This window comes from Paramormyrops kingsleyae, chromosome 1 (assembly GCF_048594095.1).
Source record: "Paramormyrops kingsleyae isolate MSU_618 chromosome 1, PKINGS_0.4, whole genome shotgun sequence".
Taxonomy (NCBI): Eukaryota; Metazoa; Chordata; class Actinopteri; order Osteoglossiformes; family Mormyridae; genus Paramormyrops; species Paramormyrops kingsleyae.
The window spans coordinates 76,662,678-76,689,457 of NC_132797.1; the positions used below are offsets into that span (position 1 = coordinate 76,662,678).

General features: G+C 46.1%; 1 protein-coding gene across 7 annotated transcripts; it reads right to left on the reverse strand.

The window, feature by feature from the left end:
* Positions 1 to 26,780, reverse strand: LOC111859686 (disintegrin and metalloproteinase domain-containing protein 23-like). Of its 7 annotated transcripts, XM_023842620.2 has the most exons (27): positions 26,452 to 26,780; positions 25,390 to 25,583; positions 23,525 to 23,601; positions 18,978 to 19,044; positions 17,635 to 17,717; positions 16,395 to 16,458; positions 15,989 to 16,061; positions 15,838 to 15,872; positions 15,115 to 15,180; positions 12,805 to 12,873; positions 11,760 to 11,926; positions 11,452 to 11,536; positions 11,283 to 11,370; positions 9,835 to 9,886; positions 9,327 to 9,426; positions 8,931 to 9,002; positions 8,739 to 8,825; positions 8,540 to 8,620; positions 8,373 to 8,423; positions 8,229 to 8,292; positions 7,844 to 7,949; positions 7,439 to 7,558; positions 7,187 to 7,355; positions 6,902 to 7,013; positions 4,503 to 4,593; positions 3,306 to 3,396; positions 961 to 996 (listed from the first exon to the last, which is right to left on the reverse strand). In XM_023842620.2, exons 1-26 carry the CDS (start codon positions 26,528 to 26,530, stop codon positions 3,390 to 3,392), a joined length of 2,259 nt encoding a protein of 752 aa, XP_023698388.1. In that variant the 5' UTR covers positions 26,531 to 26,780; the 3' UTR covers positions 961 to 996; positions 3,306 to 3,389. The 7 variants fall into 7 exon arrangements, with proteins under 7 accessions (XP_023698385.1, XP_023698386.1, XP_023698384.1 ...); XM_023842617.2 differs by lacking the exon at positions 4,503 to 4,593 and having other exon boundaries at positions 1 to 996; XM_023842618.2 differs by lacking the exon at positions 3,306 to 3,396 and having other exon boundaries at positions 1 to 996.

Sequence of the window (26,780 nt, forward strand, 5' to 3'; positions counted from 1 at the left end):
TGGGGGTGTGCATGACAGCCTTTATTGACTCCCAGGTGGGGGGGGGGGTGCCCATGTATCTACTCCTTTACTTCTTTGGCTTCTTTTGGAGGGGATATACCCTGGGATTCCAGTGACAAAGTATAATCCCATGAAACTGTCCTTGGGTTCGACATGACATAGGGATTTGACCTGATCTGGGGTATATTCTTCAACCCCCTCCCACATACTAGATTTCTGACCTCAGTTCCTGAATGTGATTGTAGGCAATATATGATAATTTATCCAAACTCACAATAGCCTTTTTTTTTTTCTTTTTCATAAACACAGCCCAAGGCACCCATTATATAACATGCTAAAATTTTTAAAAAGCATTTAATGTCAGTGTCAAATGATATGTTAAAATTTAGTGAGTTTTGGCTACTCTATGCACAGTCTTGTCTATAGTTCTATGTTGTCGACATGGTTCCTGTGTCCCAGCCAGGCAAACAGACACTTCAGCTCTTCTGCCCACTTGGTGGCTTTTCCTTCTTTTCTGACATAAGTTTGCTTTTGTTTGCATCCAAAGCTCTCGCAGCCATGCGGGATCCTTCAGCGAGGGCTCGTCATGCCAGGAGGAGGGCGGGGCTGTTCTGCACAGGAAGGGACATTGGCTGCATATCACCTGGATGCTAATGCCATGCTCCTCCCTGCCCCATCCAAGTGTCTGCACTGGTGTTTCCAAAAGAAGAAATCTTTCACACTGAAAACTGGGTTCAGTAAAAAATGTGCAGGGCCGGGGGGGCATGGGGTGGGGGGCGCTTAAAGCCTGCATTTCTATTCAGCTGAAAGGGTGCTGCTGTATTTGCCCCCTGTGTGTATTTTTCTTCAAGTAAAACTAATGCCAAAATAGAGCTGCAATAGGTCCTTCTGTAGGTGAAAAACGAAACCAGGGAAAAGGCTTCCGGGTGACGGCTGTCCCCCGTCTCCCCTTAGATGGCACTGGCATTGGGGTCGTACCTTCTCTTCTTGACATTTCTTGCCATTGCAGAAGAGAACAGGGGGAGACAGAGGAGAGGAATCAGGGCCAATCCGAGCACTCAACCTCAAGCAGCATGTCACAGATTGGAGCCTTCGCCCCCTCCCAGCACCACCCAGGCACATGGAGCCTGCCGCCCTGCTCCAGCTGGCTTGCCACTCAAATTTGCCTGGGCTGCCCTTTTTCTTGGTCTCCTTTTGCCATTTCTTGCACTCTTACACAATAATCTATAGGAATATATGGACATGCTCGATGGTCTGTGCTAAAGGCTAATCTGCTAGCTGCCGCTACTCCGTGAAAGCGTCACTTGGTTCCATTTTGTTTCGGTAGTGCTGGCGAGCAGGTGAGGTACTAATCTGTGGAGCTGCTTCTCTTTTGACATCAGATACAAACAGCATTTCTCTATGTGGATGCAACTCTATACAGAAAACACACTGGATCAAACAAATATTACCAATAAAGAGAAATAAAACTACACAAAACAGGAAACAGTGTATAGAAAGGAAGGGCAAGTGGACGTTACGGTACAATAGGCACAACGACACCAAGGGGTTTGGCACAACCTCCCCGTACTGTGGCTTCCTGTGGGGCATCCAGCAGTCTGTCATGCATCTGATCCAATAGCAGGCAAGCATCTGCCATCGCTATCGCAGTTCTGGTCCAATAGCAGGCGAGCACAGGACACCGCTATCGCTGAGGACGGGGGCATGCAGTGCAGCACACCGTGTCTGTACCAGGTCTGTGAGGCAGGCAGCAATGGTAGCTGGTGGGCCAATCCGGGGGGTCCAGCTCTGCATAAGGGGCGGAGCCTGGTCGTTCATGGAGGTGTGGTCAGCCATGGCATAAAGGCTGCAGCCAGCCAAGTGTGGGTATGGCTTCTCTCGCCACTCCGCATGAACCCTCACCCTCTGGCGATATCGGATTAAAAAAGAAATCAGCGGCGATTGGATGGTGGCGGAGCATGTCAGCCGGGATGGGGGGGGGGGGGGGTTCCTAGGGGCAAGCCCAGCCTTTCTGCAATGCACTGACCCGCCTCGTTCTGTCCCAGCTCGGTCCAGTCAGCATGCAAATGACCCCCCCCCCCCCCCCCCCCACCAAGATGCCATTTCGACCCGCATGCTCTAGGTGGGTGCTGAAATCCCTCAGAGCTACCAGTCTTGATAAGCTCTCCATCCTAGCCAATCCTTCTACGCTATAAGCCATGGTTGGTGCTAACACAGGGGTGTCCAGGCCATGTGTGCAAGAGCGCGTGCTCTAAGACGGATGGGGACAGACGATGTGCACGTATCTCCCTCCCACAGATGGGCGAGGACGCTGAGGGTGGAATGACTGCTTCTCTCTGAGCACACAAAGCGACAGAGAGTAGACAGGAGCTGCCACTGCTCAGGCAGAAGACCATCCATATGTTTGACGTCACCCTGCCTCTTATCCGACCGCAATTCTTCCAGTTTCTCCAGTGTCTCCTGCACTTTACTCATATCTAATGCTCTTTCTTTTCTCTGGACGAGTCTCTTCAAAACCTCCTTTAGAATCAAGGCAGGTGTGCCTAAGATATTTTATTAAAAGACTTGTCCCATTTCCACTTCCTGTACCACACCTACTCTTGGCTAATGCATCTTTCACTGAGCCCCGTCAGGCCATCCTTCCCCTAACATCCAGCAGATCACCCTAACAGTAGGCCCTGGGCACTGATGCGTGTGCCGTAACAGGGCTATAGGTGCCCACATGAGCTCAGTGGGCGAGGGTCCCAAAACTGACAAAAGAACCAGTGACCCCAGCCCATACAAGCATCACGAAGGTGGCTAAGCATGACAACCTGCATGTCGTTTGTTGGCAAACAGTGTGTAGCATGTGAATTCGGAGTAACTCCATTCTTCTTGCAGGTGTTCATGTCTCCCATCCAGATGGGTCAACTGTTTTTCAGGCACATGCGCGTCAAGCTTTGAGCTGGGCTGGGCCCGTTGGTTTGGGGTTCTGCTACAGACTTATAGGCTTTACTCTTTTCACGCTGAAGCTCCTTAGCTCCTTCTGCATGTCTCCTTCATTTCCACGGTCTACCCAGCTCATGGTTCCTGTGCTGTTGACTTGGTGTGTAAGTAGGGTTGTGTTTCAGAAACAATATTAATTTTTGCCTAGGATGCCCACATGTAAAAACAGGCCTTCCCTCATCTGTCCTGTGAGGTAACAAGTCTCTGATCTGCTTATTGCTCGAACCTTGGATTTCTGTAGCAGAAGCTCAGACCCTGGTGTCTGTAAGCAGAAGAGATGCCAGACTCATGGAAGAGAAGACATGCATCGTGTTGCTTACTTAAAGCCCCATCCTGTCCCCCCCAGCACAATGGCCGCCACGAGGATGGCCCCCGCAATGGAGCCTATAATAAGATTGGTGGCGCTAGGACCTGTGAAGGGTTGTGGGGAGAAACACATGAGACCCTGATGTTCATAGGAGACATGGACATTCTTGTCAAATGAAAGATGGTACACAAATACTCAGTGTGGAAAACAAGTGATGGATACATGAAATAATAATGAAGAGACTGAATTCAGAGACTGGTTTATTGCTCCTAGTCTAAAGCCTTTGTGATGTAAATTATAACTGTGGCCCTATTGCAGTTGCATTTTATGATGAATATTAATGTCCTACACAATGAACTGGTCCTGCTGTTAGGTCATAGGTGTCGATTTAGCGCGGATGGGGGGATTATGGCATGTCCCTGACAAATTACATGCATATGAGGGGGTGGATCCAAAGATATTCCCCCCCCCCCATATCCACATGGAACCTACATGGCTGACTGGTGTCTTACAAAGAAGGGGCAGTCAGTCCAAGGCAATGATTTCCTACACAGTCAAGGTCGATCTGTCCAGAGTACTGGTGCCCAACTCAATGAAGGGAGGGAGTACCAGTCAACCGCTGATGTTCTACATGGTGAGGGTCAACTAGTTCAATACTGATGCCCTATGCAAGGGACAACCAGTCCAAGGTCTTCACGCTCAACCAAGAAAAAGTCAGCCAGTCCAGTGCTGATGTTTTACATGTTCTACGGTGTTTGGGCAAACGGCCCAGGGCGGTAACACCCAACCAGCGAGAGGCAACCAGTTCAAGGCCACGATGCCCAGCGCAGCGAAGGGTCACCTCAGGTTAACCTGCTTTCCCTGCGTTTCGTGTACATGCCCCACATGGCCCAGAAAGGAGAGGGTTAAACACTGCATGGCATGGTGCTAATAATAACAACCACAATGGTCATAACAACAGATAGAAGTCGTAGTAAGAACAACAATGGGGGAGGTAAATCAATCCATCAATCCATCACACAGCACTGACACGTTCAATCACATGACGTCGGCACAATCACCCCACGAGACAAAGTCACCGGGACACACACACAGGGCTCAAGCTGAGTGATGTCACCCCCCCACCCCACCCCGCACCCACCCAAACCCAACCCCACATGGAGGCAACCACTATGGAAGGGAGAACTGTGAAAGGGAGAAAGATGCTTACTCTATTCCCCACCCTGTGCCTCCAAAAATCACCCCCAGGGCCAGAATGGTCCCTGCTACTGCCCCTATCAGCCTGTTAGTGGCCATGCTCACTGCACAGAGGGAAAAGGGGTCATTCAAAACAGAGCATCATCACCAGCTGACTGGAGGCAAACTGCGCATGGAGTCGGACTTTCTCTTCCTTTAGTGACTATCAATGACATGTTCTACCCTCCCACCCAGCAAAGCCTTTCTCAGGAGTACACATTCCCAGGTGACGGACCCCCACTCAAAAGAATCCTACAAGCATGTGGAGTAAAAACCAGTCATAAGTATGGGTGACACTGTGGAATAAAACGTCGACTTAGGATACCACATACTGTTATACTGGGTTTGCTAAATGTGAGCGTCTCTCCTTACATGGCATTCATGCTGCATGAGCTCACGGTAGCTCCAGGGTGACCATCGACTTTGGTCAGGGTTAGCTAATCCCTGGACCTGGGAGCAAATTCTGAGTGGCTTTTCCTGACACCAGTGGTGGGCACAGCTAGCCGAAAAGTTAGCTTCGATAACCGCTAATCCGTTAACGCCAAAGTTTCGATAATGCTAAACCGATGAACCACTAAAAAAATCAGCAGAAGCTAATGATAACTGCTAGCTTATATTGTATGAATTCGGTTTTGGTTTGGTTTTTTGCTCTGAAACCCTTAAAAACATACATAGAGAGCTCAAATTTTAAACGGTTTAACACTAAAATCCCAGCTTTCAGGGTAGAGAGATTTCCAGGGTATTTGTAGGACTTACCCAATTGGGTAGCACTGGATTCTGTGGAGTCTCTGGAATACATCTGCATTGAAATTTTCATTCTATGATATTCCATTTGCATGATATAAGCGTTTTTGTCAGAGTCCTATTTTGTAGCTGGCTCATGCTGACATTCTGACCTCAGTGAAGCTACAAACATGGCACTGTTTACTCGGAACTAGGAATGAGGGTCTCAGCTCTTTATTGGTCTATAGCTCTGTTAATCAGAGCCCAGAAAACTGAGGGCATGTGTCATGAAGCAGTATTTCTTCTCATTATTTAATGATGAATGCATTATGAAAGCGCACTTAATGTAAAGCGTTACCCTTAATTCTGACATATTACCCAGCTGAGCAAGAAATCCAGCTTCGTGATACAGGCCCCTGTTCTCCACTTAGTTCAGGGTACCTCAGTTTAAATGGACTTTATCTTCATTGACTTACATTTAGTCCAAACTACCTTAAATCCAACAAGATATCGGCCAATCACGTCTTGTGTTTATGTGTGTACCAGACAGACTGTTGCAGACACGCTCACAACAGACAAGAACAAATATGCATGATTTTAGTATTTACAAATGTTTTTGACCATTAAAATTTATTCACTTTACCTGTGAAAAAATGTTAGCGGATTTACAGTTAGCAGAACTAAATTTAGTGGAAACGAACCGGTCTGCTAACTTTTTTGAAAGTTAGCAGAAATGCTAATCCACTAATGAAAAAGTTAGCTTCACTAAGTAGCGGTTAACGGATTAGTGGAACCCTGTCCACCACTGGTTGGCACCCTCTACTTCATTGGAAAAGTCACAACATTACATTGAATTCTTTCTTGTTTTTCCTTTTGTTTAAATTTTTAATAAAGGAATATCTGTAATGGTGAAGATATGACCTATTATTCTTTTTATAATGATGGACATGTTCATTATTTCAGTTATGTACTACGAAAACTGTTCCAGATGTTTCCTTCTTATGAAGCTCAAAAGCCAATTTCCAAGACTCAGTCCATAGTTCGAGATACGTTTTCGAGAACATTTCTGTGAAAAAGAGTTTTGTTCTTTGTTGGATTACACGAGGACTGAGTAAGGTTTGGTTTCCAACACTGTAACATACAATGAGGAAGCCTGACTTTGGGTCAGCAGTGGTCTCATCTCAAGAGCAACAACAAATGGACTGAATGAGTTATGGAAATTTACTTTTCAGTTCTCATTTCCCTTAAATTTGTTATATCATAAAAAATTAGGTGTTAAGCATCGGAATGGTAAATAACTAAACACTGTAATCTGATTCTGGATTTATTATTGTTATGAATGTCTCTCTGTATTGTTTTATTTAATGCGTTCTGAAGAGCCCAATCATGTTCACCTATCAATGCAGGTTAAATATACATGACCTGGCTTTGAGGGAGAGTCGGGGACCCTGCAGAGCTCCAGGACCAGGGAGTAGCAAACCTCAGCATACAGAAAGGAAGGCAGGTCAGTCCAGAGACACTCTGTGTCCAAAATCTATTCCCCGCCTTTAAGTCACTTAACCAAATGAACTAATGACAGTGTCTCAGTGGCTCCAGATGAAGTCCCAGAGTCAGGGCACTCTGGTCCAGGTGTGAACAAAGGTGACAAACCCTTGGGTCCTTCGTCCTCCTTAGGTGGGGGCTCCTTCGGGGGATCTGACATGCTGCAGTCCGTCCCGGCCCAGGTGACATCACAGGAGCATGCCGCCTCATTACTGCACACCTGCTTGTGCAGAGGGTGGAGGGTTAAAAGGGAGGAGTCAGGTGCAGATATACATCAAGGTAACTGATTGTTGCATAAAATGCACTGGGACCATCCTGGTTTTGGATGTTGATACTCACCCTGTGGGTGGGGAAGAATTCAGGTAACCTGATTGGTGGAGCAGTCATACTTACCCCGTGGGCGGAGCACACCTGACCGTTGGGGCCACTGGGGCAGGCAGTCATGTTGAGGGACTGGATGGGCAGACACTTGCGGTCAAGGCACATCATAGAGGGCCCACACGGTGTGCCATCCTCTACATATCCCAGGTCTGTCTCGTCATCCAGAAGGACGTGCCCACCACTGCCAGGGGAGAGGGACATGAAGCCCAGGCCCAGGGTCAGCTCCACGGTGCACTGCAGCTGCGAGTGCTCGCGCCTCCTGACCTGCAGTCAATCAGCCTGGCCTGGTGGTTGAAGGAGGTGGGTGTGATGTCGCCCTTCATCTGGCCAATGCGAGGGGTCCGGCCAATGTTGGTGCAGAGGAGGTATCCACAAAACACATCGCTGCATGGGAGGAAAATGAGAGAGACAATCATCTCAGCCTCTCTCCTTGAGTAGACTAGAGCTGGACCGGGCTGCCATGTCTGGAGTGCACTACCATACCTCCTGCACACTCGAATGACCTAGAGCTGGAGCTAACTGCTAGATAATAAGGATAATAAGGAAGCCGATGTGTGCTGTGCTGTGCTGAAGCTGTCCTGCATCTACACTGTGCCATAAGAACATGCTGTGTCCTATGGAAACCTGTGCTGCTGGAACCTGATGGCTGTACACTCGCATCAGACTCACTGTTTGCTGCACGGGATCCACTTCTCTCTATCCTTCCCACAGTTGCCCTTCTCGGTACCCTCAGTGTTGAGCTTCTCGTAGCAGAACTTCTCCGATGCCCCAGCATCTGGCCCGGGGATGTGATGCAGCGGTTAAATGATTTAGACATAGAATCACCAAGACAGGAAGCAACTGGAGGACATTCTAAAGACCCTGATCCAAAGACTTTGGCCTCTAGACCCTGGTCCGGCCGGCTCCTCCATCCTTTAGGCCAGTGTTACCCAATCCGGTCCTGGGAGACCTGCATACAATCCATGATTGTGCTCCCTCCCAGCTCCCTGTATGTGGGTCCCTGAGGACCAGGTTGGAAAACACTGGGCTAGGCAGGGCTGCTTTCTCTACTCACTTGGGCCCCATACGTATCTGCACTGGCTCTCGCGGTTCTTGCATTCACCACCATAGCAACGTCCCTGAAACAGCCACAGGCTCATGTTCTATTATCCCTTGTACAACATCACCCCGCTCCCCCCACTCTTGTCCTCCATCTCACCTGGTTGAGGTGGCAGGCATAGCCATCCTGCTTGTGAAGGTTGGGGGGGCACTGAGGTGAAGAGGACGATGAGAAACTGCCATCAGCTGTCATGTCACCCCCACGGTGACATTATTTCATCTGACAGTATGACATGGGCCGAAGGCACCCCATCTGGATCAACCCACCTGGCCAGAGTCCCCAGTACATGTTTCGGAGATGTCACAGTCATTAACCTCGTAGCGGCAAGTGTTTCCTCGTGGGAAGAACTGCGTGGGGTGGGTCAGGGGCAAGAAAAAGTGCACCTGGTTATTACATGATTCTTCTTCAGAATTTACATGGGCATGTTTCTGCCCCCCCACACTTACATGGAGAGTGTATGCTTACCAGGCAGGTATTGTTGCAGCATCGCCCGTCGCTGCAGTGGGCGCCGTTGGCGAGGGAGCACTTCTTACAGCACTGCCTGTAGCAGTCCTGCGACACGCATGCACATGGCACAGGAGACATATGTGAAGATGCATCGTCATCAAGTGAGGCAGGCGCCCGCAGAAACAGATCACCACACATGCAGGAACTCACCACCCGCAGGCCACAGTCGCATTCCTCCCCCACCTCCACGTAGCCATTGCCGCACTCCGTAGCCTCAAAAAGCTGTAGGGGAAAGCGTAGACAAGCTGTTATGTAAATAAAAATAATAACATAAAGCTATTTAGTGTGTTTAATAAAAGGACAATGTATGGACATATTCTATAGGAAAGGTAACTTTAAATGACTTCTGTTGTGATGTGGCACTATATAGAAAATAAAATTAACTTGACCTTCAAGGGGGGGGCGAGAGGTGACATTAGGGGGCAGAGCGCCCCCCTAATATAATGGTAGGGGAAATACTGGGTGTGGCGGTCGGGCGGCAGCACGGAGTGAAGGGTGTGGCGGGCGGGCGTCGATATGGAGCTAAGGCGTGGTGGCCAGGCTCACCTTGTTGGGTCGGTTGAAAAGGCAAGAGCCGCGCCCCTTCAGCAGGAACTCCTTGTAATCGGAAATGCTGCACTTGGAGAACCTACGCGGGTGCTGGATGCTTAGTGAGGAAAGAGGAGAAAGAGCATCAGAGCAGCAGGAGAAGGTGCTACACAGAATGGGGTCAGCCTGCTTACTGGGGAACAAGGCAATTATGGGCTCACCAGGACAAGACACTGTGGGGATCTCCACTGGACAAACAGCTTGTGTTTTTATAATAACGGTTGCCATCTGGTTCTGAATTTTGAGAGGTTTGGTTTGTGTTTCCTTAACTATGTAAAAAAGTCTGGTCAATTATAGCAAAACAAAATATGTGCATGTAAATGACCAAGTGCCCAATTTTGAATGGAAGCATCAAGTGCCTCTGGAAGAATGGCATATGTGGAAAGGAGCATGTGACCACAAAGGCTCGCCGCTTCTGTACAACAGGTTCATCGGCCCAGGGACGTGTGCAGAAGCAAAGCATTACCCCGTGTCCTCCATGATGCAGCCCACCCAGGAGTCCACACAGCCACAATCCTCTGCCGGGGAGAGAGGAAGACTGAGAAGCATACTCCCAGGCATGCCAATGGACCACTCAGTTTAGTATGTGACCAACACTTTTAGCTAGCAGGTCCATTGAGGGATGTGCAAGTCATTAAAGGAAAATCTGCAGCAACTGAAAAGGTCCATTTTTATTCCAAATGAACCATAAACAAACAAACAATAATGTATATAACTGGACTCCGGAAATGATGAATGAGTCTGTGTGTATTTCAAAACCAGAATCCAGAATACTTTTACCATCATGGAGAAAATTTCTTATTATTACAGACTGCACAGTGCACAAATGTAAACAAAGATAAACAATACACAGCACCACATTCAACAATCTCTATGCAAAAATAAATACGCATACCATATAGAGATGGAAATAAATGAGTGAATATGAAAATAACTACAGTACTGTGGTTGAAGATACACTAATTTCACTGATAAAATAAAATACATAAATAAATATGTCAGTCCTGCTACCACACAATGCAAATTTGGTCTGAAGTGAATGAATGGAATCGCATTGTATTTGCGCCATTTTTAGTTGGAGGGAAAAGCACTATGCGAAGTACGACGCAGTATGGTCTTAGTGAGACACACTACTTACACACAAAAAATAGCAACATTTTTTAATGCACTTACTTTTGCTTTTCGTAGACTGTCTGTAGCCATGTTGCCTTCAGTGCCCCTCTGCACACCGTAATCCGGTTGTGTTTATGCCGTGTGCACGCCCTGGCGCACTACTACCGACTGATGATGGGCAAAAGGATGCTTCATGAACCATTTCCTGTATTTTCTGACCCCACTAGATGTGGCTCTCTGTCCAAAAAAGCCCCACCCCCCAAAGTAAGTGAAGAGCACCATCTAGTGGGGTCAGAAAATACAGCAAATGGTTCATGGAGTCATTTCAGCCATCACTACTCCCGGCATGTTCGATTGATGCAGTTAATAGGCAATTCTCCTGAGACTCATAAGACCCATTGGAGATGCTCATGATATATTTTATCAATGTATTATTATTATTATTATGTCTTAATTAAAATTAATATAATTATCGGCCACTGGTATTAGTTTTTATAATTTATTTAATTTTGTTTGGCATTTTGGCTACGTTTTGAAGTAGCATTCCCCTAGCCCTAAATTTCCTACTGGATATGAATATTTTAGTACGTGATTTTAATGAACTCGAGGTTTTTCAGGAATGGATTAGTCACGGTGTAACAGGACTGACTGTAGACAGATATTGTTAAAATCGGGTAGTATTGTACAAGTGCCCTTAGTGACTTGGGAGCTCTACAGTTTGTGTGTTTGTACAAAGTGCATGTGCAGCTGTGCGGGATGGACATGTGCGGCTGTGTGGAGACGGATGAGGCACGCACATACTTCTCTTGATGGCTGGGTCCCACTGGATGCCCAGGTTCTGGGCCAGGCTTTGCAAAAGCGAGGCAGCCATTGTCCATGTATTGCCGTACTGTGGAGGGAGAACAGCAGATGTCGTATGCTTGTGTCGACTCAGATGGGTACAATGACCTGTGGAGATGGGGAGACTCACCTCATTGACACCGACTCCCCGGCTCGATGAACATACACCCGCAAAGTAGGCGGCGCTGCTTCTGCGGTAGTGAAATGTCACATTGCTGTTGGCAACAGAGAAAAATATCAGCCTACTTAGCAAGTAGAACCATTCAGTATCATTTATTTTGTTTTTCTGAAGCCTTCTATGTAGAACAATGCACATCATACAAATCAGACTTGAACCCACAACTCTGACCCAAAATCTTCATAATGAATCTTTGAAATGTTGAATGACAGGATGAAAAAGCGAATCACATTGGTGGTAGGAGGGAGGCAGGAACCTACGAGAAGAGCTGCACCACATCTGCATACTGCTTGATGCTCTGCTGCCGGTACTTGGCGAAGTCCCGCAGCATCTCTAAGGGCCGCACACTTATGGGAATCTGGTCCCGTTCAGTCCAGATCTCCATGCCGACCAGAACCACTCGTGTGTGCAGTTGATCCTTGAAAACCTGAGATTGGAAGTAGAAGGACAGGGCCATTGGCCAGCAGAGCAAAGAGGTGGATGCAGAACATGGAGGGACATGGTAAAAGGGCGCTAGGTTTAAGTCAATGCATACAGAAGCACACAGCACAGGGGATAGAGGGGCAGGGGAAGACAAGGAGCCGTGGTTAGACATACACCATTACTGCACAGAACAGGAAGCATGTGGCTGCAGGGAACATCAGAGGATGCCTAAGGGCAAGTTCGGGGCCTCACCCAGATGTGGACAACACGTAGGGGTCACCACCTCCTGGTCGAGTTAGAGGCAGAAATGTTCTCTCTCACTGGCATTCTCCTTACAGAGAGGGATCCTAACCATAACCACCTCCTTGTGGAGGTGCAGACAGGACAGAATCCTAACCCTAACCACCTCCTTGTGGAGGTACAGACAGGATGGGATCCTAACCCTAACCACCTTCTTGTGGAGGTGCAGACAAGATGGGATCCTAACCCTAAGTGGAGGTCCAACCATAACCATAGGCTAACCCTAACCCTAAGTGAAGGTCCAACACTAACCCTAGGCTAACCATAACCCTAACCCTAACCATCTCCTTTTGGAGGTGCAGACAGGACGGGATCCTAACCCTAACCATCTCCTTTTGGAGGTGCAGACAGGACGGGATCCTAACCCTAACCATCTCCTTTTGGAGGTGCAGACAGGACGGGATCCTAACCCTAACCATCTCCTTTTGGAGGTGCAGACAGGACGGGATCCTAACCCTAACCATCTCCTTTTGGAGGTGCAGACAGGATGGGATCCTAACCCTAACCCTAACCCTAGCACACGTTTTTGCAGGCACTGACATCTTTCCCCATGCAGTCCGCCATTTTCCCCAGGCTACTCACACCATCCACCAGATTGACCACGGATTTGGCAAAGTTCTTGGTGTGTTGCTTGGTCTTGTGTCTCTTATACTATAGGACAGGGGGAGAGAAGAAGACATGAGGGTGAAAGTGGCAGCTCACAATCCTGCATCTTTTTCCCCAAAGACCTCAGAAACAGGCCGGATATTTCCAGGGTCTACGTCCCTTCCTCTTGTATTTCAATGATACTGCAAAACTCACAAAATAAAGATAACGTCTGCACTGTGGCTATAGCTGTGAGTACAGAATTATGCTGGTGCCATGACTCAGAGGGCAAATTGCCTTCATTTGACAGGATGGGAGTGGGACAGGGGCGACAGGAAAGAGAAGTTCCAAACTGTTGGGTGACAGAAGCTGGAGATGGAGATATTTGCAATTATTACTGTAAATTATCAAGTGATAACAAGATCATCCACCTCACTCTCTCGAGATAATAAAGCTTGTTTTCTTGAAATAACGTGATAACAAATCTCATTTTCCTGAAATATCAAGATAATTTTCTCTAAACAATTACAAGGACAAACATACTGTGGTGTCATGGGGCCGTCATGCCATGCGTGCTTCTACTTCTACATGTACTGTAACCAGAGGTGGAGAGTTCAAGTTCAGAGAGTACAAATCCAGACCAAGATTTTGTTTCAACCAACCAGCTGAGTACTCTGTGACTTAATGTGTGCATCCATGTATTTAAAGCTGAAATTAAGTGTGGTGTTTAACCGTGATGTGCAGGTCTTGGGAAATGCTGTCATTTCACTGCACACGACACCTATAATAAAATCAGCGAAAAACCTTCAAAGCCACATTTAAATCTACACACACTGTCTGAATCCTTGGAGGTTATTCCACTGATCCAAAGGCTCTGTGCTGCACACTGATCCATCTACACTGTGGCAGGCACACAGACCAATCCATAGATTTCAATGTAAACTGTATATAACCTGCAAGTCCGTTTAAAAAGCATAGCTCATGCTGCCGCACTGCCAAATTATGTGGTTATTTTGAGAAAACAGACTTTATTTTAGGCTGGGTATTGGCATAGAGGCCCCGATTCGATTAGATTCTGATTCACAAGCTAATGATTCAATTCGATTCGATTCAATATTGATTCAATATTTCCATATTTGTAAAGATGTTTACAAATCTCTAAATGGATCACAAATTTACGAATGCAGGGTCACTAGAAACAACTTCTGAAAACCACTAAAGAAAAGGGCAAAGGCTTGTATACCAAATTGCTTTATTTGAGCAACAAAGGGGTATGGTTCCTTAAAAAAACAAAAGCAACCGGTCTCTTTCAAAGCAAAAAAAAGACTAAAAAGAAAAGCTGAAAATAAAAATGCATAAGTCTAAAACTCACACTGTTTCAGAAAGGCTTTAACTTAAACATGGGTCAAAGCATAAATTAGTTTGTGATTTTTTGCATGAAGAGAAGGTCCACATGCATGCTCAGGCAGAAAAGCATAACACCTGCACCAGTTAGGGTGTTAAATGGTTATGTAGGTTTGTCGTGTTAAGTAAAATTCAAGCCACAAATAGCTGAAACTGTGCAAACTCTTACTGAATAAATCTTCCCTGAACACTAACAACATTTTCTAATCAAATGTAACGTTTCCTATCCATTTTAAATCATTTTCTGCTCGAAAAAACATGAATATTGTGTATTGTTTCATAAAGGCTGCCAGGGGAAATGTGCCTTCCTGTTTATTTGTACTCACCTCTCAAAATATGCTGACATCAGTCAGGGTCCTTTGATCAAAATCTATTATCGTTCTTAATCCACAAAACAAGCTAAATTAGGCAAACATTGCCCCATTTACACATCGAGGTTTAGGGACAAAGTGGCAGCGGGGGCAATAAGGGTGAAAAAAGAGGTCAAGTGAGCAAACATCTAATGTTTTTACTTCATTTCGGTAATATTCTGCAAAAATGACTTAGGGAGATGACATAATGTGAGAAAATGGGATGTTTACAAGCGCAGCACTTTATGTAACAATACAGACACTTCACGAAAATGCATCCTAATTTCTTATTTAGCTTTTAATCCGCTACATAAGGCAGACCACTACAATAAGTCTTATGGCAGGGTTCCCCAGTTCCAATCCTAGAGGGCCAGAATCCAGCACAGTTTGCACATTTCTTCTCAAACACATCTACTAAACTTGGTAATCAGCTGATTAGGATGCATTTGAGCAGGCTGTAAACTACATTTGGGAACTCTGTCTTAGGGAGTCTGCATGATCTGAAAGATGATGAAAGTGCAGGCTTGTAGAATCACCACTAGGGGGCACCCACCATGTTGTGATCGGCGACTATCATGAGCTCCAGATACTTCATCTCCTCAAACACACTGCGGGGCATCTGTGAGGAGACAGGCAGGTTCAGGTTGCCTATATAACGATGGGGGCAACAGTTTTGAGCAAGAGAGAGGGAGAGTGACAGACAGTGTGACCCTGTAGGGGCTGTGTGTTTGTTAAAGACTAATTGAGCTTTTGTGAATTAAACAAATACGGGGGCTGAAATGTGTTTGCATGCATGGAAATAGAATGATTTTATTTTAGGAAGTGTAACCGAGGACACTATCTGTAGGAAACAATTCAGAAAAACATACAAACATCACCAATCTGGAGCAAAGGGCACAGAGAGGAAACCAGCCAAGCATATAAAACTGTGGTAGAAGGACACGGTTAACAGCAGTGCTGTTACTGCTGATTCAGGAAAAGAAGGGCACGAATGTAAATGGGATGGGGGTGGCTTACAGCAGCACAAAGCGCACAGTGGGGGCTGGAAAGAGAGTCCGGGTCTGGTAGTTGTGGGCCAGTCCTTGGATGAATGCAGGTCAGTACTGGATCATAGTTTAAGATGATGTTGGTAGTATATATGTCCAAAATGTGTGGTGATATTTATGTTTCTAAGATGAGGGTAAGTTTCAGGGCACAGTAATACAGGTAATAGGGGATTGGTGGAGCATGTGAACCGGCATGGTAGATGGGAGGGAAAGACTGGGTAGATACCCACAGCACGTTTCTTCCTGCGTCTCAGCCAGGACATCTCTGTGAGCGAGGAGAGCAGTGGAGAGAGAGCGGAGAGGAACGTCTTTAAGCGCATGGAGAGTGCATTACCAGCATAAGGGCATGACGGGTCACATTGGAGTGGACCCAGCACTTACTGAGGCTGTCTGGGTCGCGGGCCCACTGCAGCGTGTGCGTGCGGCAGAGGTTGTGGGGCCGGGCAGCCATATCCTGAGGGTGAAAGGTCAGCAGTCAATTCAGGTTGAAAAAGGCAAAGATTTTCACAGCTAACTAGCAGAGTCATAAGTCAGCCGTCAGCCCTGTGTATGTTAGCTTCCTAAACCAATAAAAAGCAGAGAGTCTTAAAGCACTTCTTCTACACAATGATGCTTAAGGTATTGACCTATTTACATTTCATGTAATTTAGTAAAAGAAACAACATGGAATCCAGAATATGGTTCATATAGTTTAATTTAAATAATGCTGCTGTTAAATAATCCAGAATGTTCTTTATGCCACAGAGATTTTCCAAGACACATAAATCTATGATTAAATGGCACTTACTATGAGATGGGTCTGTTGTAAGGGTTCTATATTGTAGACATAGTTTCCATCATCAAACATTCCACTGTCAAGCAATGAAGGGGATGTCATTAAAGATAAGAGAAAAGAAGAGTAAAAGATCTTTAAATTGAGTGTGAATCTTTAGCATGAATTTGATGGTACAAAGAACAGATGTGTCCCTGTTGAGCACAGCACAAAAGTGATATCGGGAGATGACATCATCATCCAGGGTGGATGTCATTGGAAATTTAGGGCTTTGAAAATCACATGAATGTAAATAAAGCTTTCCACAGCACCATGACACACATCCAAAAACACAAAATTACAACTGTGCTGGTACAGAGTGTCTGGTTGGGAGTGTTTGGTACAGAGTGTCTGGTAAGCAGTGTCTGGTACAGAGTATCTGGAAGGGAGTGTCTGGTACAGAGTGTCTGGTTGGGAGTGTCTGGAAGGGAGTGTCTGGTAAGCAGTGTCTGGTTGGGAATGTTTGGTACAGAGTGTCTGGTAAGCAGTGTCTGGTACAGAGTATCTGGAAGGGAGTGTCTGGTACAGAGTGTCTGGTAGGGACTATCTGGAAGGCAGTGTCTGGTAAGCAGTGTCTGGTACAGAGTATCTGGAAGGGAGTGTCTGGTACAGAGTGTCTGGTAGGGAGTGTCTGGTAAGGAGTGTCTGATAGGGAGTGCCTGGTACAGAGTGTCTGGTAAGGAGTGTCTGGTAGGGAGTGTCTGGTACAGAGTGTCTGGTACAGAGTGTCTGGTAAGGAGTGTCTGGTAGGGAGTGTCTGGAACAGAGTGTCTGGTAAGGAGTGTCTGATGATCTCTACTGATTTCTCTATTGATTTCTGCTGATTCCTTCCACCTGCCCCTTATTCCCTGCGATTTGTATAAGTGCATTCAGTTTTCTTTCTTGCCAAACAGCATCACAGTGCTGTCAGCTGCAGCATTATCCCCCTCCCCACCCCCGAGAAAATGGTGTCTTTACTTTTGTACTGTAGTAACTGTCTCATTCTGTTCCTGTTCCCTAATTTGGGTATAAATGACAACTACTAGGACACAAATCTACAATCCCCTTTAAACTTCATGTTCTCAGGTTATGGTTGACTGGAAGTTTATCACGTCACACACAACCACTCACTTACACATACATCACAAAATCATTAATTGTGATGAAATGACCTTCAGTTTTGAGACCTTCTCAATAGCATACACCCATAAACACACAAAGAGAGCAAGGGACTCACTGCAGCCCGTTGCAGGTGGAAAGGGCAACGCGAGAGTCCTTCACCCCCCTGACATGTCCGTGGTAATAGCAGTGCTCACCGCCCTGCAGGGAGACAGTGGAATCACACATATTTCTGTACAATCAATTAACGCAGTGTTTCAGGATGTGTCCATCGATAAATGTTGTTTACAATGTCTGAAGTGTGCTCTCCTTAAAGCCTACCAACATCTCTTATCCTTCTTTGGTCACATGACACAGCCTGGCTGCAATTAGGGTTGGGCCACTAATTGCATGGGACACCCAAATTGGTTGGTCGCACCCCCCTTTGCTCCCCCCACCCTGCGCCACTGCTGTGGTCTGGGGCTCTTCCCTGTCACATCACCCCCTTTCCCAGAAGGCAATGGCAGGACAAACACAGTCCTGCTGAATAAGTGCCTTGGTATCCCCCTGCGCCGTCCCCACCATCGTCCCCTTTCCTGACTCAAGATCAGTGCCCCATCTCTGATTCTCATCAAAGCCCGGGGAGCACCAGCAATGTCATGGAAACGCTCCATTCTGAGACGAAACCCAATGCAGTTTCCGTAGTGTCGTAAGTGTGGCTTCATTATTATTTAACACAAATTACCATAAAGATCACAGCCGCTCTCTGCAGGCCCTTAAAGCACTCGCATTTATAATCCTGCCCGTCTCTCCCTTCAGATCGAGCGCCCAGTTTTACGCACGTAGCCACACACAGCATTTGCGTGAACTCTGTGAGAGCGGGAATGTGGGCTCTTTGTGAGTCATGCCGACATGCTGGTTTTGGAACAATGATGTTTCCAGATGTTTTCCAGAGCAGCTGTATTGGATTGAGAGAGAGATGGGCAGTATGAAGACAGAGCCAGAAGTCCAGATCCGGAAGGGTGGACAGCTATGGTCACCCTGACAGTGGCATTTGCATTGCAAACCACAAGTGAAACAAACAGTCATAAACTAAAATAATATGATTCTTTGTATTCAAGCATATCCTGTCCAAATAACCAATTACTTACACCAGCCCTGGAGTCGGGCCCTCGTGAGACTGCAGAAATTAGGCCATTTCATTTAATTAGGCCACAAATATAATACATTTGGTTTGCACTATCCCAGAACAAAATTAGAAATGAACTGGGATCAGACACTAAACATGGCAAGGTACTGGTACTGACTGTTTTAATACTGGCTGCCAGCTACTTCGTGACATAAGTCAATAAAAACATTTACATGCGGTCACCAGCTCAGCTCCACAACTCCATCCTGTTCAGGAATCAGGGAGAAGAAGAACAAGGCCTTTTCAGTTCCTGCCACCTTTGCTGCAAACAGTTGCAAGGCTGAAGGTCTTACCTTTGACAGCACAGGCTTGCCACCATCTTCATAGTGGATCTCCACGTAATCTGAAGATAGCAGGTCACTGGAGGGCGCAAAAGGCAAATCAGTTCATTCTGCCATTTTGTCTTGGCCTCACCCGTAATTCTCTTCTCTGTTTTTGAGAAGGAGGGGTAAGTCATGCAGGCTAGCGTGGCAGAGGATTGGGCTATTGTCAAAACCACGGTCCAGTTCACAAGACACATGTAGTTCTGTTTTACATCCCCTGTAATTTGAGTTCAGTGAGTCAGTAAGTGGTCCGAAAAATGATGGTGATATGGTGATGGTGATTGGTCATGTTTCACCAAAAAGTGATGGTCAGATCTCAGAGGATTGGTCACGTTTCACAAAAAAGTGATGGTGAGATCCCAGGGGATTGGTCACGTTTCACCAAAAAGTGATAGTGAGATCCCAGGGGATTGGTCACGTTTAACCAAAAAGTGATGGTGAGACCCCAGTGGACTGGTCACCTTTGACCAAAAAGTGATGGTGAGATCCCAGCAGATTGGTCTCATTTGACAAAAAAATTATTGTGAGATCTCAGAGGATTGGTCATGTTTCACCAAAAAGTTATGGTGAGATCCCAACATGGAAGGGCCTGAAGGATAACTGAGTGATGCCTGTTGGTTGATTGGACTGGACCTTGCTGGCCAGACCTAATGATCACAACTAAAAAACAGAGGCTGTAGGTCAGTGTTAGGGAAATATGCACAGATAGCTGAGCATCAGTGAGACCCGGACGGAATTCCGCGATTAATTAAAATGATAAAGGAAAATATGACCTAACCTGTTGTCTACATCCGAATAATCTATTGTTGTGGCACCAACATTTTAAACAACTGGGGGAAATGGCTGCTGTCCATTGTACCCATAGCTAGTGTTGGCTTTACAGACCTCAGCCTCTGATCTACTGACCTCCTGATATTGTAATAACATGAATGGTCAAGGCGAGGAGTCTGGGTTTCTACTAACAATTACTTACTGCACCATTCCTGTCCCTCGATCCCTGTACGTGCTACTGGTTTTGTTCTATTTTGCTTCACCCACAGCAAAGAGGATCCCGAGTTTGACAGATGTTTCCTTTTCGGTTGAACCCTCCCTTGCCTTGACCCCAAGGCGCAGGAAGAGGATACTCATGCCCATAATAAAGCATCTGTCCCAACCCAATCCCCGTGTCACATATTCATGTAAATTAAGAAGATAATTTAAGTGTAAAACAAGAATGAAAATGAGTCTAGTAATGAAGGAAATTAACTGTGGGATTGACGACCATGTGCTGTCAATCATTGACATGTTTAAGAGAGTAACTAAGGGGAAATCGGTTAAACCAGCACTTTCTGAGACTCCTGAAACTTTGGGAGTTATCTTGAGGGAAACCCATCATATGACGATAACGTTCCTTTTGGCGTTTATCCTGTGGTTAGTACATGTCAGTCCTGACCTGACGTAGCCGATGGTGGCAGCTCCGGGCACTGAGGACCCACTGAGCGCAGCAGGGAAAGGAACTGGGCCGAATCTTTGAAATGAGGGACTATTTTTAACCCAATGGTGTGGCAAGAAGAAACTGAGTTTGACGCTGCAGTGTGCGTGTACAGTATGTGGGGGTGTGTGTGAGAGAGAGAGAAGGAAGCAGGCAGCAGCAATGCAGAATAACGCTGCAGTGTGTTTGGGGGGGAAGGGCCGGGTGTGAGGGTGCCTGGGGTGGGGGGCAGCGAGGGAAGTGAGGAAGAGACTGCAGTAGGAAGCAGAGTGGAGACATGGTGTCTATCTGCTATAGAAAAGCAGGGCAGACTGTGGGTACACACTGAGTTTCAGGGGGGAGTGATTGGGGGGGGGACTTTGGGGGGCTGCTGCAATGAAATCCATGTCCGCAGGGGCATGGCGCAATGCAGAAAGCTGCACTGTGGACCCTTGAAATTAGCTTTCTGGGTCTACAGCCAGACTAAACTGGAATAAAGAGCTCCTATTAACACAGCGACCGAATTTCAGTGGCACATTCAGGTGAGGCGACTTCGAACACCATGTGGATCAGCGCCACAGACAACATTCTGTTCAGCGACACAAGGCACAACCTGCCTGGCCCCCACTGCTGTAAACCCCTTAAAGCCCCCCCCCCCCCCAAGCCTGCATCGGCCCAGGTCTGGTCTCCCAATACAGCTTCTGACCATGTCCTCATCAGATCTAACCTGCCAGGGACACCTTCAGTACATTGTGAACAATTCTGAACTGCATCCTTCTCAAATCCATGTGCTGTTTGAGTTTAGAGAGTACTGTATCGCCACTTTAAAAACAGGCATTTTCACGGGCAAAAGAGAAACATAACCTTACCTTCCTAATCTGACAAACAAACTGAAAAAGGACTAACATGAGTTGCTATACATTAATATAGAACCTTTCTAATGAAAAAATGGCGACCACCTTCCCCAGACAACCAGGAAAAAAAAAGGAATCTATCTATCTGCTATGTGCCATTACTACAAAAAACAACAAGGGGAAAAAACTTTCTCAGGAAGCCTCAGACACCCATTGTTAAAAACCAACAAGCATCTAGCACCAAAAGACCAGTTTTCCTGTAAGGAGCCATATATGCTGTATCCTCTATTACCTGACAACTGTCCCATCAGTGCCATAGGAAGCAACGGAAGCAGACACATAACAATGAAAAAACAGAGACAAAGTGAGCGAGAGACGGGGAGGGACGTCGCTCTGGCCACCACCCTGCCGGCTGCTGCTTCACCTGAAGACGTTTTTCTCTTTCGCACATTGGGAGGGAGCAGAATAGCAAAAACATCTTAAAATGGCATCTACTTCTTAAATAATAAACAGGGTCACTACCAGTCTGCTCAAAAACAAACCCCCTGACAGTCAGAAATTGTTCTGCACCTGGGATAACAGTAACGTCCCGGCTACATCTGAACAGAATCAGCACGAGCGCAGGGAAACGCAGCAGTCATGCCCCCATGGGTCTGTAGGAGCTTGGCTACTCATCTGGTTGGGATAATAATCGCCCTCCTTCCCACCATCTACGCAGACAAGGCAGTCACAATCACATCTTCTAAGTCTATATCAATGAAGACGTTATTGCTTAAGTGAGTGGCGCAGATCATTAATGTGACACTTGAATTGACAAACCAGTGAATTGCGTGAGAAAGGGTACAACGGAGTGCCTTTGCACAGATCAAGGTTGGGCTTCTAGGCTATTTTGGGATGTGGAAACGTGGAAGGTCCACAGACAGATGGCCTGTCGACATCATAGCCAATTTCATCTTGTCTCATGGACAGTCATGATGAAAATGTTACAAAAGGCTAAACACTGGACAAACATGTGTTTGTGTGTTTAGGCAGTTTAGGGAAACACCGACGAACACTGAGCTGTTTGGACGTATTGGGATGGTCCACCATGATTTTGGTGAGCGTAAAGATTGGGGCAATTAACTTAACTGAAAGAAGCAGAAACAGCAAAAAATTCATTGTAGATCTGATGGTCCAACAGCTGCACCAAGTCTGGCCCAGTGAAATCACCAGACGTTTTGTTTCTTCTTGTGCGATGCCTCGCCAGCTTAAAGTGTGGCCTCTTGCATCACTACTTGTGGGACTTTGGGTCTTCATAGGATTCAGACTGGATAACTGGCTTAAAATGCTACTAAAAATGTTCCGCTTTTCCTGTCCCATGAGCTACTGTCTGATGTGTTACATGCACAGTTCATTTTGGGTCAAAGTCCTGCTTCTCACCAACCTGACGGCTGCCACATTTGCCGACTGACAGACACAATCTAATGTGTGACACGAGGGATAAGGTCCTCGTTTCTCAGTACTCAGTACTCAGTACTCAGTACTCCCTCTGCCATACTGATGAATTAGTGACTTACGACTGTTGCCTTTTTCATCACTCTGATGCATGTTTGTTTTGGTCTCCTCCATTCGTATAACACTGTTATATAATTACTGCAGCTATCCCTGTAGTACTACTTTGAAAACCTCTGTTTTTTCTTGGAATCCGGTTTTGTATCACATATTCAGAATTATTTTGAACTTCACTAACACCAATTCTGGTTATTTTTCTTCACACATAGACACATTTTTCTGTCACACACTGATATTCTTGTTTTCTCTTTTGATTACAGGTCCTTGGCCTGTCCCCAGCTGTCTACTTTTTCTGCTAGACTGTTAGGGTTTCATGTTTGACTCAAGTCAAAGATTTCAAACGCGGTTTCAAAACAAGGCACAGGTCTGTAACGTGTGCCAAACCGATTGTGAAAAATAAAATGCTTGGACAATCAGGAACACCCATGAAGTCATTTGTCCTGATATTTATGCTCTTTCTAAATGTGTGCTTGGACACAAATTGTGCTACTGTTGTATAATGATAAATAGGTATTTGTAGAATTACCTATAATTAAAAGGGATATTCTTTACATTTGTCTGCCATTTATATTTTGGTCATAAACCCAGATTTCTTGAGCATGACTCATTTAACTTAATCTCCCAGTACTTTTGGAGGGTGTCATACGTTAAACAGTACTTACTTGTTCAATGTGAGATCCAGTATGAATCTGGAGCCAAAGGCCTCTAACTTAAAACTGGCTTGAGCGAGGTGCACCACCTGCAGATGCAATAGCGGAGTTTAGATGATGGTGCAATGCTGCACAGGACCACAAAGCAGAGCACAGAGGCCAGTCAGCATGGGTATAATGCTCACACTGATCTGCTGCATAAGCTACATTTATCAGGCATCCTACAACCAAAATCAGATCAATAATATCTCCAGGAAATCACCCGGGGCCCATCGGCTGGATGAACGTTACTCTAACGCAGCACTCACTGGGGTATCGAAGTGCAGGGTGCATCATATCTGAAGATATAATGACCTCTTCCCCTTTTATGAGTTTAAGTGTGGTGTATTTCAGTGCAGTCTATGAGGAACGGTGGTCCCAGGGTGTGTTTCCTGGAGTCTGACAGGAAATGAGAGAGTCTGACACTGAAGCAGGTGATTAGTACTGCCGTGAGGGCAAGGGCTTTATCTATCAACCCTCACAGCTCACCATGGCACACTAACCAAGGCAGCTCCAGCCTTATTCCCACAAACCAAGTAAAATGGGACATGTGGGATAGGAATACATCAGGGTAAATGAACGAGGATTCCACTTCAATGAGTTGTAATACAGTCTGGAGACCTGTGTCATACAGACTGGAGATCTGTGTCACACAGACTGGAGACCTGTGCAATACAGACTGGAGACCTGTGTCATACTGACTGGAGACCTGTGTCACACAGACTGGAATCCTGTGTCACACAGACTGGAGACCTGTGTCACACAGACTGGAGACCTGTGTCACACAGACTGGAGACCTGTGTCACACAGACTGGAATCCTGTGTCATACAGACTGGAGACCTGTGCAATACAGACTGGAGACTTGTGTCATACTGACTGGAGACCTGTGTCACACAGACTGGAATCCTGTGTCATACTGACTGGAGACCTGTGTCACACAGACTGGAGACCTGTGTCATACTGACTGGAGACCTGTGTCACACAGACTGGAATCCTGTGTCACACAGACTGGAGTCCTGTGTCACACAGACTGGAGACCTGCGCAATACAGACTGGAGACCTGTGTCACACAGACTGGAGTCCTGTGCAATACAGACTGGAGACCTGTGTCACACAGACTGGAGACCTGTGTCACACCGACTGGAATCCTGTGTCATACAGACTGGAGTCCTGTGTCACACTGACTGGAGACCTGTGTCACACAGACTGGAGACCTGTGTCACGAAGACTGGAATCCTGGGTCACACTGGCTGGAGACCTGTGTCACACAGACTGGAGACCTGTGTCATACAGACTGGAGACCTGTGTCACAGTGACTGGAGTCCTGTGTCACACCGACTGGAGACCTGTGCAGTACAGACTGGAGACTTGTTCAATACAGACTGGAGTCCTGTGTCACACCGACTGGAGACCTGTGCAATACAGACTGGAGACCTGTGTCACACAGATTGGAGACCTGTGTCACACAGACTGGAGACCTGTGTCATACAGACTGGAAACCTGTGTCACACAGACTGGAGACCTGTGTCACACAGACTGGAGACCTGTGTCATACAGACTGGAGACCTGTGTCATACAGACTGGAAACCTGTGTCATACAGACAAAGTGTGGTCAACAGGTCTGGACTGGCTGTCTGGCATATCAGGTTTTTTTGTTGCCTGGCAAAATTTATCAAGAGGCACACCTACCCAGCCCCGTATAATTCATCATAGGGGCCCCCTGCTTGGCAAAATTTATCGTGGGGGACTGCAAAGTCCAGGGCTGATTTTAATCCCAGTCCAGCCCTGGTGGTCAGCCTTTATCATCTCAGGACATATGTTGCCGGTGAAACATCACCTGATTCTCTCCATCCTGGTTCCGAGTCTTAGTATCCAGGTCATGGTAAGTGCTCTCTGAATCCTCGTTCAGGTAATAGATGAGCCTGGAAGGATAGGTGACCTCACGCTCTTCCCTGTGTCGCGTTGAGTTGTCACTGCTTACGCCAGGCGACGTTGCAGCCTTCAGAAATTCATTCTCTACTGCGCTGGTAACTGCGGGGAGAATCGCAAACAAAACAGTTGCAGAGAACCCGCACACCAGTAAGGAAAAGAAAAATAAGACTGTTAAATTATATATAGACCATGAGGAATGAGGAGGAATAGATAAGAAAGCATGAGTCTCCAGGCACATCCTTCAGCAAATCGCAAATATATTGCAGTACGCAAGCATTTCATGTGGACCACGTACCTAAAACATATTCATAGCATGTATGCACATAAATATGGTACCGTTAAGAAAAGTCCAGTTAGGATAACGTGAAAAGATTATATTTGCAGACAATTGATATTACCAGCAAACTCTCTTTAACTTGTCAACGAGAAACCAAGCAGAATCATGTCCAATAAAACTGATGCGTCTTACATTATGTCTCATGAGATCAATTTGCCCTAAAAACGCTATAGACGTCTGATTTAATACCCTATGATTCATGATTCTAGAACATATATTCGTTCACTGTTTAAAACCGTTTCGACGACTTACCGTTAGCTACAGTACTATCTGTCAAAACCTGTTATCTCCATCACTTGCTAATATCTGCGCTTAAGCGAATGAAATCAGGTTTATAAAAAAAAACAAAGACAGTATATAATTGAACAGCACTACAGTGAAATATGCAGAATTGGTCGTATCCAGCCATATCCCACCTGCTGTTAAATAAGCTGTGCATGATGAATAATTTAGACAAAATATCCTCTAAAAGCGCAATAATATCAAAAACAAGACCAAGACATTAAACGATGCCCCCGAAAAATAACGGAATATATATATATATATATATATATATATATATATATATATATATATATATATATATATGAAGACAGTATTTAGAAGATCTTTTTTTCGGTTCATACATACCAGTTGATGCTACCGCGATTAGACTCAGCCAGGACACAAGGATGCTTGCGAGAAGACTTGAAACAAATATCAGATACATGATTCATATTTGAATGTTAAAAAATAACGATATTAACATGGCAAAGCAATGGGGAGACTGGGGTCCATCGAGGCGGAGCGGGCGCTATTTATTGCGGGGATTTCTTCATTTATCCAACGGGAAGACAAGTGGTTCCTACAACGGCGCTAGCAAGGGCTGGAAGGCGGTGGCCAGTTGCGATGCACGAAGGCAGCTCCTGTGATGCAGCGAACGCGCCAGTGCCTCTCCAGCCCCAACCCTACCCGTTTTC